This window comes from Balaenoptera acutorostrata, chromosome 17, assembly GCF_949987535.1.
Source record: "Balaenoptera acutorostrata chromosome 17, mBalAcu1.1, whole genome shotgun sequence".
Taxonomy (NCBI): domain Eukaryota; kingdom Metazoa; phylum Chordata; class Mammalia; order Artiodactyla; family Balaenopteridae; genus Balaenoptera; species Balaenoptera acutorostrata.
Window position 1 is genome coordinate 66413945 of NC_080080.1, and position 14408 is coordinate 66428352.

Sequence of the window (14408 nt, forward strand, 5' to 3'; positions counted from 1 at the left end):
ATACACCAGCCTGGTGAAATTTTAGGTGAATTTATCATGTGTGATTATGTTTTAGATTTTTCTCTTAGATGCCTGAATTTCCTTATTACATATAAGATATATAGGCCTGTAGTTCTCAGGCATTGTGCTATTATAGCACACTCATGTTCCTCAAATCCATCACGGGCATGCCATCAATCATCATCCGTGCAACACTGACTTTTTCTGTGCTTCAGTAGAAATTATTTTCTGACAATGGCTGTCAGACTCAACCGACTAAGTCATGTGACATGGTGATTTACCTTGCTGAAGATAAGAAGGGAAAATGATTAGCATAGTGGTAAAAGATCCCATGTTCACTGGAATGCATTTTCACCATTTTGTTTTGTTTAAAGACTTTTTCATTTTTTTTTTTTTTCAGATTTTTAAAAATTGAAGCGTAGTTGATATAATGTTGTGTTAGTTTCAGGTGTACAGCAAAATGATTCAGTTATATGTACATGTATATCTATTTTTTTTCAGATTCTTTTCCCTTATAGGTTATTAGAAAATACTGGGTATAGTTCCCCGTTTGGACTTTTTGTCTTCAGTCTATGAGAGCAGATTCCATTCAAAGAGCAATGTTGAGTAAAAGAAAGAGCAGGTGACGAGTGTGTGAGAACTATGCTTACATTTATCAGCACAGTGATAGCCTACGCCAGTGATTTAGTTAAGGCTTTCAAATGGCCTGCCATGGTCTTTAGTATTCAAAAGTTTGCCATGAACACAAAAGTTTTGTAACCTCTGATATAGGGAGGTTCATGAATGTTGTCAAGTTCCTTTGTAGCAACTTTATTTGACTATTTTAAAATACGAAATCTATGTTTCATCCTTACACTAGGGTGAGTGTTGTATGAGAGAAAAATCTGCATAAGTGAATTTGACTTCACTTTAAAAGAAGTACTAGTTTTAGCTATCATACCTCTTGATCCTCTGATTAGATTGTTTGGAATTTATCCTTAAAGAAATAATTTAAAAGAAGGAAAAAACTTGTTGAGTAAAGATATTGAAGTGTTATATGCTATAGTGAAAGAGTGGAAAAAAACCCCCCAAATATCCCACTTTATAGGAATATCTCCCTGATGGAATATTACACGGGCATTAAAAATGATAGGGATACAGACTGTAAGATACTTATGAAATGATGTTAAGAGAAACCAGAAAAACACAAGCATGAAGATTTGCTCTGATTATATCTATGTAAAACTATGTACACATACAGACAAGTTGGGTTGATGGAATTACAGGTGTGTTTCTTTAGAGTTTTCTTTATATTGTTAATGTAGAAAGTACTACATTGAAATAATGTGTAGGTCTAATGCTCTTGAAAACATCGTTTGAATTCAACTTTAGTTACTGAATAAACACATGTCATCATTTTCCTAATTAATGTCAGCTCATTGGGTTGCCTTACATTCTTCCTCTGAAGACAGAAGGAAATTGCATATGGTGGAAACAGAAATCTGATCATATTTATTCAGAAGTTCTATAAAGAATAGATGGGCTTCATACTTAAAACTTTAAAACGGTGGTACCAGTAAATCAGTGGAAAAGCTATAAAAGCAAATTGGTGTCGACATTTATTTCTATAGAAACTACATCTCCAGCTGTAGAAGACTTTCACCAGCGTAAAGAGCTGAACTTGTTTTTCATTAACAGCTTCCGTGGTTGGGATGTGGTCCTTACAACAATTGGAAAGAGACTCTAGTTTCTGAATCTGACTCACCTGGGCATGCTCAATCTCTGTGTTCCTCGATATAACCGTATTTCTTAGGAAGGTGAGGAAAGCAAAGAAGAGGTCACCTTCAGACACAGCTGCTTATGGCTTCTGAAGCCATGGAATAGTGAGTTGAAGAAGTCTCTGGAGGTCATTTATCCAATGGTTCATTTCACTGCAGGCTTCTGTTTGTAAATTTTCTTAAAGACCCCTTGATTTGATATGTTTATTCAATCTGCAGTTGTAGTCTTCTGGGGACATACTTCAGAATAGCCCTTTTCTTTTCTACAAAGCAATGTTCAACCACTAGTTTCCTTCTGCCTCTCAGGAATGTTAGAAAACTCAACACTTGGTGAGAAGGCAAAGATGAAAGTGATGGTGTGTTGTAATGAAAATACTCTTTCATCCAAGGAGCCGCAAGTTATTAACAGTGTCTGATGGGTCTCTGGTTCATTAGAGATGATTTATGTGTCATCTAAACTATAAACCGTTTTTCCAAACCCAGCAGGAAAAATTAAAATATACGTGATGTATAAAGTTTTTAAAAAGATTATTTTCTTCCCAATCATATCAATCCTCACCTCCAGCCCCACCTTGTTTTTCTTCAATCTAGGAAGTCTGTTCCATGTACCTGCCTAGAGCCTTTTTCTGCCTACTTCATGCCTCTGTCACTTGCACACTTATCCCAACTTCTCTTCTCCCAATCTTTTGATCTGACAATAGATGGGATGTTTGCGATGAGCTAGAACTAAAGTAAAAGTAAGAAATGTTTACAGGTGAGATGAGGTGCAGTTGCTTATTTTATCAACTGCCTGATTTTAGCCAATGGGTGGAAAAGAATAGGAAGTGTCTGTGTGGGGTGGTGAAAATGGATTTCCAGAATCCAGAAAGCTTGAGGTTCAAAGCTCTTGAGTACTTTTTTTAAGTAGCAAGTGCTGTTTGTAGAATTGGGGAGAAAAATTGTCATCTTGGGGAGAGTTTAAACTATAGCAGGAATGCACAGAATAGATGTTTTGTCTCATATATGTTAAAGTTTTTGTATTTAGAACTATTTTGTATTTTAACAATAAGCTTGTTAGTTGCAGTGGGGCATAAAATATCATTTCCAAATATGCATCACTGAACTCTATAGGTATCATTGTAATGCCATCACCAGGGGTGCAATTTCATAATGCCTCTGAGCCCCCAAAGGGGATTTTGTGTGATTGCAAGATTTGTCAGATTGTCATGTTGATTTGGTGTTTTCTGTAGAGTCTGTTTTATCAGTGTATAAATCTAACGTTTATTTACCATTGTGTATTCGCTAGTATGTCTACACTAATTTCAGCCCCTTCCCAGCCCACTCCCCCAAGAGTGCAAAATGAAGTTCCTAAGGCTTCTGTTAATCTTGTGTCAGAAGAGTCTATGTAGTAAAGTTCACTTTTCCATGGTGTTTCATCAGCAGTCCATGGGATTGGGACCGAAGAAGGCATAGTTCCCTCAGGTGTTGGAAAGATCATTTCAAACAGGGCCGGTACTTCCTGTTTCCTCCTTGTCCGGGATGCCTCCCACTGTCCCTCTTGCCACCTGCCCGCTTCTGCTGGTACCAGATGCCAAGGTGGGCCTATGGCCTGGGGCTGTGAATGCAAGTCAAGAGCTCTAGGTGCCCCTTCCCTGTCACCTGTGGGCTCTGGTGGCCTTGGAAGGGGTTGCTTACCACTGTCTGTCCTGGAAGAGCATCTTCTTTAGGTGGCCTCATGCAACTAGCAAATATGAAATATGTGCCCAGCTGTACAGCTTTTTCTCACTGTTTTGCTCAGTTGATCTTTTCTTCCTCCTTAAGTGGTTAGTGAAACCCATTCCAAGAAGAGGCTTCCAGGCTTTTTCTCTATGCTCAGAGTGGATAACTGACTCTGGAGTGTTGAATTTGGGCAGCAGAGCCCCAGGATGTGTCTCAGTCCCTTTTCTCTTTATTAGAGAACTTTCCCTTGAGTGGCTAATAGAAAGGTGGACTTCCATTGTGTACAACTCCAACCCACCCCCTACTTCTGGAGAGTACCGAAGAGTTGACTCAGGAGTGAGTGAATAAAGGGTTTGGTCTTTGGAGGTAAATGCACAAGTGGGTAATTAACCCAATTCCCTGTTTTGGCATGGTGAGTGCTGGGGATGGGTGTATGGACGGGTAACCACCACCAGGCTTATGGCATCCAGACACGTGGGGATATTTTTGATATCAAGACACCTCCTGCCTGTACTGCCCCACAAATCTCCTGAAACAAATTTCGTGTCACTGATCCTTCCATCAATGTGCACCTCCCCACACCAACACCGTCCTATACCTAGATCAGCCTCCTTGGACATTCTTCTACCCCTTTTTTTGTAGGAACCACTCCTTGGTTTAAACAAAGTCCCTTTGAAGTTCACCTCTAAGTACTCTATAGGTCTATATAGTTTTATGAATAGCTACTCCCTATGTGCGTAATATGTAGGTAGGCAGGTAGATAGATAGATATGAACCAATTAACCTGTTTTTGCTTGAGCCTGTTTCTTAGGGTATTTGAACAAATATTGATGACCTAAAATTCAATGAATCATTTTTAAGTTGACTGAATGATAGCACCACCGTTTAACTGCCCATCTAATTCTAGCTCAGAGTTTACATGTATTCAAAAATTGTCATGTATCAATAATATTCATTCATTCACTCATTCAGAATATTTAATGAATGCCATATGTGACCAGAACAAGAGAGTAAGGCATGGTCCTAGCCCTCATGGAGCTACAATCTAGTGGGGGGACAGGTAGAGAAATAATTAGATAAGAGCTATAATGGGGGCAGGCTTATTTATAAACCATGAAAGATCAAGTCCAACAAGGGAATTAAGGGTTTACCAGAGCCAGGCTCCTAAATATCAGTAGACCCAGTCATGGCATATATTTCATGGTTTGGATTGACATGTAGAAATCTGGAAACAACTATACTGATTTAGCAAGCGGGAGGATTTGTAAATAAAGTCGATGGGTCTCTGTGATTTTGTGATTTTTGAGTGGTAGTCTTTCTTAGTGGAGACATCTACCTGAACTGGATGAATGCTGACTGTTTTGGCTTCTCAATAATCTCAGTCTTTTCTTTTTAGGCCAGGAAACAATAACAAACATAGTATTTAGTACAGAATAGTTTCATCTTCAGAAGAAATAAAATTACGAATGAAATACCTTTCATGCTCATGTAACTTGACCATTCTTAATACCTTAAACTGTTCAGTAAGTTCAATATGGAAATATGGAAAAGAAACACATGGGAAATAATCCTGGAATATCAAATATACAGACTTTGATTGAAACATGTTCTCAGGACAGGTATGGAGAGGATGGGAATTTAGGGGAAATCAGAGGGGGCTTTGTCTTGGGCCTGCCCCCTTCTGTGAGGAATGAGACCGGACTTTGTCTCAGCACATATAGGTGCACTGTGGGCGATTTATGTGAAGGCACTTTGTAAACTGTAAAGTGTTTTCCCAATGTAAGGCAGAATTATGATCATTATTTTAAAATGCTACTTTATTGCCTGGAGAAGTTAACGTGCCTCCGGAGAGTAACAGAAGCAATGAAAAAAATCTAGTTTCTGTAATATCTCTTCCCTAATTATGCAAGAAATCCTCTAAAAGCAATGCCGGTGGATTTTAAGATTTGGTTCTGAAATTTTGTGCAATTCAAAATAGAGTGGTATATTGTGTTTCCTTGGGTTAGCAGAACTTAAATACATCCATATGACTTTTATTTACTTGTAACCTGAAATTATGACATTGTTTTTTGTTAAAACTACAGAAACACTCTGCTTTACTAGGGATTCTCCAAATGTTAGGAGTTAGTTAGTTATGAGTTTTATGTTCAAGAAGCATCACTTTCATGTTAATGGCGGGTAAGGCATATGTCTTCCAGCATTGATAATTGTGAGCAAAAAATCATAAATGAGAACTACTCTGGCATTTCAAAATTACATCCCAAATGAGCCATGCTTGGAATATTTTACCTGACAATTAGTGTGTAAATGCATACTTTCATAAAATTATAAATCTAAAATATATGATATCATCCAGTTGAAATCTCCCATTTCACAGATAATAAAACTTAGGCTCAGGGAGCCAAAATTATTTGCCCGAGGTCATTCAACTAGTTAGTGGCGGAGTCAGAACCTGAATTCAGACCTTTTGACTTCCACTGCGGTGCTTTTCCTACCATGCTGACATGCAGAAGTTTAAGTACCTTTACGAGAAGTGATACTAAAGTTTACACTACTACATGTTCTCTGTTCTGTAATTTTACCTTGGGTGATATTAAGATCGTGTCTATTTTTTTTTGGTTTAATTTACATGTCTATTTAACTATCTGTGTTGAAGTTGATGCGAGGTGTGTAGATTAATTTCTTAGTTGCTAAGACCAAGCAAGAAAAACTGGGAGTTTCTTTTGGTTCCTCATTTGAGCATGAGTATGAAAATTAATTCTGAGAGTTAGGAAATGAGAATGGGCAGCTAGATGGCTATATTGTTATTATTATTTGCAGATAGCTAAACATAGACTATATTTCAAAATACTACATTTATCGTCCATGTCTTGAAGCACGCCCAAACCCCACTCTTCTCGAAGGTGTTGAGTCTCTGAAGGTTCAGAATTGATCAACTGTGAAACTGTGACCTAAAGTAAACTTGCTAAGAAATGGTATAATAATATCCTTGCCCTGAGGGTAAAACACTCAACTCTAGATTTTTCTCTTTTATCCTTGCTCAGACTACAATCATATTTCTTTGTTAGTATTTCCTCTTGGCATTGTGGTACAGCTGACGTTGATAGATAGCATGGAGAAACCGAATTCAAAAAGAAAAAAAAAAAGGGGGCTCTTGGACTGTTGGCTCAAAAATAATGCGTGTAGAAAGCTCTCTATCTGCCCTCTTCATTCTTTATTTTCCTTGGGCTGCAGCTGCTGACAGCAGACACACTGAGCTATAATTTGGCCATATTTGGCTCATGTAAATTGTGATAAACAGTGAGCCCATAATATTTATTTTAAAGATTCAATCAGTGAAGGTAAGCATTCTTGACTTGTGTATACATGCTAGTAAATAGAAAGCTACAGACGTAAAGATCAGCTCTTAATTTCATGCCACACAATTAATACGGCGGCTTGATGCTCTGTTCATCGCAGGTGCTGGGGTGTTGGAACCCTTTGAAGAAGTGTGTAGCTAATAGCCCATATATAATTCGGAAGAAGAAATCTTCAATGGAAGACCCCCAGGGGATAAATGGACAGTCTGTAAGTAAACAGAATGTCAGTCCTAAGGCAAGAGTTATTACTCTTAAAATCTTAATTACTATTTTTGTTGTAACTTGAGTGTCTGGAAATTCCTCAAAAGCTCTGTACCAATTTTTAATGATCTTTAAAGTTATGAATTAAGTAGTACATTATTTCATCAGCCTAACCTAATTTATATCTTTTTTAAAGGTATCAGTTATCAAAAGTAGAGGTCTAGAGGAAAAAACCAACCTTTAGTATTACTTAATTATACCAATATGCTTAACATAATTTTTAGACTTACATTTTCCTTTGCCTCAGGGAAAACATATATTTGTCTCGTGAAACTTGAAATTAATGTCTAAGTTTGGATTGTTTTGTATGTATTTGTTTTGATGTATACGTGTGTGTGTGCACGTGTATCTTTAAAATGTGTGATAAAAAAGCAAAATAAAATAAAATGTGTGGTTGGTGTGGGAGTTTCACAGTTTGATAAACTCTCGAGTGGGCTTTAAATTAAGGAGAACCTGAGGTTTTATTTTGTTTGTTTATCTTGTGAGCACAAGAGAAAGGGTTCAGAAACCTTCCTCAAGTTCGTATCGGGAAGAAAAAAAGTTTCCTTTGGCTCATAAACAAATATTCCCAATAAGAGTTCATCTTATAAATAGCCTTTGTTTCGAACTTAAAAAAGTCAATGGATTTTAATTTTATAAAAGCCTATTTCAGTAAGCTAGAGTTGTTTCCTTGGAAAATTTCCATAGCAATATTTGGGGTGGCACTATGTGACTTTGTCTTTAAAGGTCTCTCATCAGTTATGATGCTTTTAGACCTGTGGTTTTGTAGCTCAGCTTTTTTTTTTTTTTTTTTTTTTTAACATCTGTATTGGAGTATAATTACTTTACCATGGTGTGTTAGTTTCTGCTTTATAACAAAGTGAATCAGTTATACATATACATATGTTCCCATATGTCTTCCCTCTTGCGTCTCCCTCCCTCCCACCCTCCCTATGTAGCTCAGCTTTGTTCACCATAGAGTTATTACAAACCCGAAGTGTGATCTTTTTTTTTTTTTTTTTTTTTTTTTTTTTTAATTTATTTATTTATTTTTGGCTGTGTTGGGTCTTCGGTTCGTGCGAGGGCTTTCTCCAGTTGCGGCAAGCGGGGGCCACTCTTCATCGCGGTGCGGGGACCGCTCTTCATCGCGGTGCGCGGGCCTCTCACCATCGCGGCCCCTCCCGTCGCGGGGCACAGGCTCCAGACGCGCAGGCTCAGCAATTGTGGCTCACGGGCCCAGCCGCTCCGTGGCATGTGGGATCTTCCCAGACCAGGGCTCGAACCCGTGTCCCCTGCACCAGCAGGCAGACTCTCAACCACTGCGCCACCAGGGAAGCCCCCCGAAGTGTGATCTTTAGTAATGACATTGTGGTTCCTGTAAATGTGTGTTTTACAAGACCTTCTGGTGGTTATGTAATAAGCAGTAACTGCTAGTGGATTAGTATTTTAATAACAAAGGGCCAAGTGCTATCAAGGTGCTTCTGCAGTCATACTGTATGCAATTACAGAGTGTATTTTATGGCTCTCCTAAATCATCTTGTGAGGTAATTCACATAAAGCATTTCGAGATCATTCTGTATGGTGTAGCTTTCACCCTAAACAGGAAAAGCACCCTTAACACGTTTAAGTTGTTTGTTCGGCCATTTAAACCTATGTTATGGGCCTGTGATATTCGATGTTCTTATTATATGAAGAATAGTTTTGGAGTGCATATAAAATAAGTGAAAACTAAATGCACGAATAACTTACTATTTTCTGCCCCTTGTATGTAACTTTGCTCCTTACATTCATGCACGTTGCAGTGTTGGCGAATCACTAACAGATTTAACAATCTCTGCCAATAAATGCTGCAGATAATATTTCTTTTGAGGTTTTTATATTCTGCCAGTTCTCATTTAAAACTTAAGAAATTAAGATTTGAGACAAGTAAAAAAAAACAGGTAAAGAATATAATGATTCAAATTTTTGTACCTGTCCTAACAAAATGGTGTTTATTGGGCCATCTCATTCCATATCATTTGGAGGTGTTTTGATAACGTGAAGAGTGAAGCAGTTTTATTCTTGAAAGGTACTTGGCTGCCTCAGAAGTAGAAAACTAGGGAGTGATGTTTCTCAAGGGCAAACAGTGTGTGGCATTGGAGAAGCCGTTTCCGGGCATTTTGGCCCCTGCCTACTCAACCACGAAGGGCAAGCAGTCTTTTCAGAGGTCCCTGTGTGTTGGGCCCCAGGTGGGCTCCTCCAGGCTCACTTTCTTTGGCTCTCAGGTTTCCCCTTTTCTTAGGAAGGTGCGGAAACAGGCTTAAGATGGGAAGAGGGCCTAGAACTTAGCTGAAAGCAGTAAGGTAACTCAAGAAACTGAAGGATTTTTTAAAATTTATTTTTTTATTGAAGTATAGTTGATTTACAATGTTCTGTTAATTTCTGCTGTACAGCAAAGTGACTCAGTTATATGCATATATGCACTCTTTTTTATATTCTTTTCCATTCTGGTTTATCCCAGGATATTGAATATAGTTCCCTGTGCTATACAGTAGGACCTTGTTGTTTAGCCATTCTATATTTGTAGTAGTTAGCCCCAAACTCCCAATCCATCCCTCCCCCACCTCCACTCCCCCTTGGCAACCACAAGTCTGTTCTCTATGTCTGTAAATCTGTTTCTGTTTCGTAGATAGGTTCATTTGTGTCATAGTTTAGATTCCACGTATAAGTGATATCATATGGTATTTGTCTTTCTCTTTCTGACTTACTTCACTTAGTATGATAATCTCTAGGTCCATCCACGTTGCTGCAAGTGGCATTATTTCGTTCTTTTTTATGGCTGAATAGTATTTCATTGTATATGTGTACCACATCTCCTTTATCCATTCATCTGTTGACAGACATTTAGGTTGTTTCCATGTCTTGGCTACTGTAAATAGTGCTGCTATGAACTTTGGGGTGCATGTATCTTTTCGAATTAGAGTTTTTGTCTTGTCCAGATATCTGCCCAGGAGTGGGATCACTGGATCATATGGTAGCTCTATTTTTAGTTTTCTGAGGAACCTCTATACTGTTTTCCATAGTGGCTGCACCAACTTATATTCCCACCAGCAGTGTAGGAGGGTTCTCTTCTCCATGCCCTCTCCAGCATTTATTGTTTGTAGATTTTTTTAATGATGGCCATTCTGACCAGTGTGAGGTGGTACTGCATTGTAGTTTTGATTTACATTTTTCTAATAATTAGCAATGTTGATCATCTTTTCATGTGCCTATTGGCCATCTGTATGTCGTCTTTGAAGAAATGTCTATTTAGGTCTTCTGTCCATTTTTCAGTTGGGTTGTCTGGTTTTTTTTGTTGTTGTTGAAGGAAACTAAAGGATTAAAAGGAGACTTGGTACCAGAAATTCTTGTACTTCCCAACCTGACTTGCACTGTCCCTTGCTTGCCACATTCATCATTCAAAGTTTTGCTTAAAAAAGTCAATATATTCAGAGTAAACACAAGAGTATACTGTACCCCCAATATTCCTAGGATGTAGCCTCCTGACCATAGTGGCACTTTGGAAATACATCTTTCATGTGACCAGAGACCAGGGGCAGAGGTGAAGTAGCTTCTCATTTTGATCCTAAAGAGATACAGTCCTGGGCAAAACATTTAAATCAGAAATTCCACCTTTCTTATTCTGGAATTTTCTGCTTGTGCGTTTTCCGCATCTAGAAGGAAGTAGCTTGAGATTTTGTAGGTTTTGTTGACTCTTCACTTGCCTCATGAGGACAAAAAGGAGAGGAGGACATTTGTGGGGCTTTACATCATTTTGGTGATAATTCTAGCCACTCCAGTATCCACTCTTGAGGAGTCCCATTTGGATAAGCACAGCCCCATTCTCTCTCCGTAGGTCCATGGTTGGCCTCTCCGAGGTAGACACCTCTGAAACACAGACATCAAAGGGCCAGGCTATAGCTGCATCTTTCAGTTTCTTTAGTTTATGAGGATTTCGACAGGGAAATTATGTCAAGATAAGAAAAGCACTTACTAACTCTTTTTAAAACAGTGAATTAAAAAATAAATCACTATCTTTTCCTTAGAAGCTGTGAGCTCTGCAGTTACCTAAACCTTGTGTCTGATTTAGATGGAATCCTGGTATCATGAAAGCTACGTTTTAGATATGGAATCCGAAGACTGGGTTTTAATTTTTACTAATTGTATGATCCGGGGTAGATTTCCAAGCATCAGTCTCTTCAACTAGAAAACAGAGATGATAATATTTACCTTCTCTTATTTAAAATTATAATTTTGTAGGTCAAGTGGGGTCATGTATTTAAAAGTTCTTTGATAACTGAAAAGTACAGTACACCTCTCATGCACTTTTACTGTAAATATTGCTAAAAAAGTGTGGTCATGGATAAAAAGTTATCTGGCCGCCTTCAAGTCCACAATAAAAAATTTTGAATGCAACCATTATACCAGTGCCAGGTATTATAAACACCAACACTACATATGTTTGTTTATGTTGTTAGCTGTCGAGGGAGTCAGGTCTCCTGAGACTCTAAAGGAGCTTTTTATTATAAATGGTAGATTGTTAATTTACTTTTATTACAAAAATTTCAGATGGTGATATTTTAGAGCTTTTTGGAATAATTATATCTTTGGGCTCCATTGTATTCTCATAACTGCATCTTCTTTAGATTACGGTAAATTTGAAATGCTAACAGCAGTTTTTGCTGAGATGCTGGGTTTTGCAAGAAAACCATGAACTAAAATATGTATGTACCTTATTTCTATGTTTGGACATTCTAAAAAGGCAAAGTGACTTTTAACCAAAATGGTAAAGTTAAATATATATTTTATTAACAGAGAGAAGAACACTATTAAGCAGAGATTTCTAAAAGTAGTATATATATATATGTACATTACATCTGTATAAGTCAAATTAACTGGGAAATTATAAATTAGGTCAAGATTACATTTATTCAGCTTTATCATGAGTGAGATATTTTATGTAAGTGAAATTTTTAGATAAATTAAAAAATATAGAATTCAGTAGTTTTCAGTTTCCTTTTTAAAATCATGAGTGTCTTATTGGAAGCCTGTATTAGTTCCATCAGGCTGCTGTAACAAAGTACAATAAACTGGGTGGCTTAAAACAACAGAAATTTATTGTCTCACAGTTCCAGAGGCTAGAAGTCCAAAATCAAGGTGTTGGCAGGGCTTTCTCTGAAAGCTGTTGAGGAATTCTTCCTTGCTGCTTCTTAACTTCCAGACCTCTATAACAATCCTTGGCATTCCTTGGCTTGCAGCTACTGCGCTTTGATCTCTGCCATATTGTCACTTGGCATTCTCCCCCTTACCTCTGGCTCTCCTCCTCTTCTTGTAAGGACATTAGTTATATTGGTTTAAGGACCAACCTAATGACCTCATCTTAACTTGATAGCATCTGCAGAGACCCTTTTTCCAAATAAGGTCACATTCACAGATACCAAGGATTAGGACTTCAACCTGTCTTTTTCGGGGGGATACAATTCAACCCATAACAAAGCCCAAGAAGAATGTGAGGCTTCAGACCTTATCTGTTTGCCTACCCATCCCACTTCCCTCCACCTTAGCACTTTGAATAACTCTAGTTTATTTGGTTGCAAGTAGTGGAATTCGCCATGAGCTGGCTTAAGCAAACAAAAGAAAAGTCTTAAGAAAGACTTAAACAGAAGGAAAGTCTTAAGAAAGGAAATTCAAGCAATTTTCTTTCTATTTTTCTCTGAATATGTTTTTCAGTCCTCTTTTTCTTTGTAGACTGGCTTTTGTACTTCCCTTGTGTAGCGTTGGCTGCCTGCTGACCATGGTTTACACGTTACTGAACCATCCACCATGCAGAAAGACTCTGCTTGGTGCTGCATGAGTCATGATTCTGCGGCTGATGCCCAGAGAAGGAACTGAGCAGACCACCCAATAGGTGCCCACCATGAACCTTCAAGAAACCCCCAGTTTGTACTCAGGGAGGCACTGGTTTGAAACCACAGTTTTAGTCCTATCTCATCATCTTACAGATTTAGCCTTTGATGTACCATCACCTACATGCTAATCATTTTGATGGAAATATCTACTGGTGAATATATATATGTATATAAAATTCTTTCCTGATGACCTAAGTTCTTTGTTACAACTGTCAGTTATAAGCTGGATCCCTAATAAGTTAGTTTCTCTTCTCCCACTTGATCTGACAGAAGCAATGCTTTGCATTTTCAGCCCCAGGCAGTAAAGCCTAGAACTGGGGCTAAACTGGCTATGATGGGTGCACGGCAAATAGATGCTACCTTGAAAATGGAAGGCAGTTGGGCATAGTGAAGAAAACCTTGACTTGGAATCAGAATACCGAGTTTTGAGCCACAACTTACTGACTAAGGCACCTTGGGCGAGTTATGTTAACTTCTAAGCCTCAATTTTGTTTTTATAATTACAGATAATAAGATCTATATTGCTGGGTCTCTGTGATGAAGAAATAAGATATCATATGCCAAAGCACTTTGTAAACTATCAACCAATATATACCGCCTCTAGTATCAAGCCCTGTGGGGCATCTTTTTGGAAAGGGCAGGACACTCTGTGTCAGACATATCTGCTTCAGTCTTTGCCCTGCACTTGGGCAAGTTTTTAAACCTCTCTCAGCCTCAGTTCCTTCTCATTTGTAAAGAAGGGTTAAGAGTACCTTCTTATAGGATTAGAAATAGCATATGAAAGACAGCTAGTGAATGAGAGCACAGTTTTTGGAGCCTGACTCCCTGGGTTCAGATTTGAGCTATGCAGCTCACCGGCCATGTGATGTCCGGCACGTCTGTGTGCCTCCCTGGGGCCGTTTTCCTTGTCTGTAGACGGGGATGATGGTAATGACTTAGGTCACAGGGTGTCTGAGAAGATTGAATGAGCTTATATGTGTGAGAGTACTTAGAATGGTGCCTGACATACAGGAAATGCTGTCTTAGCATTTGTTGATGTTACTAATATTATCTCCACCATGCCAGGCACACAAATAGTAAGTGCTTTAAAAATGCTCATTGTTATTTAATTAAAATGGATTTGACTAGGGGGACGAGATACTATTTCTTAACTGAATTGTAATGGACCCACATTCACAGGGTTAAGGTGAGATGATGTCTTGGGATGTCAGACCATGCTGGAAAGAATAAGGCAATATTTCCCTTTGCATGGGCAAGGTTGGTTTGGGCCCATTAAAAGAGCCCAGGTTGGAATGCGATCTGAGAGGTTAGAAGAGACTGGCTGTTAAAGTTCAAATTGGGTACCAGGCTGTATTACCAGTTGGGTATTTTAGGAGAAGAATAAAACGTAGACAGGAAAATTGCTCCAGAGCCAGGACGGTGACTCG

The 14408-nt window shown here is 38.4% G+C and overlaps 1 protein-coding gene across 9 annotated transcripts in view; it reads left to right on the forward strand.

Moving 5' to 3' along the window:
* Positions 1-14408, forward strand: part of EYA1 (EYA transcriptional coactivator and phosphatase 1) — a 326842-nt gene that overhangs the window by 4560 nt on the left and 307874 nt on the right. For 8 of the 9 annotated variants that reach the window (XM_057532324.1, XM_057532326.1, XM_057532325.1 and 5 more), the window contains one exon: positions 6915-7022. In XM_057532324.1, coding sequence (XP_057388307.1) covers positions 6990-7022 — 33 coding nt within the window. In that variant the 5' untranslated portion in view covers positions 6915-6989. Of the gene's footprint in view, positions 1-6914; positions 7023-14408 lie in introns of those variants that run through there. The other variant, XM_057532335.1, reaches the window with a different exon arrangement.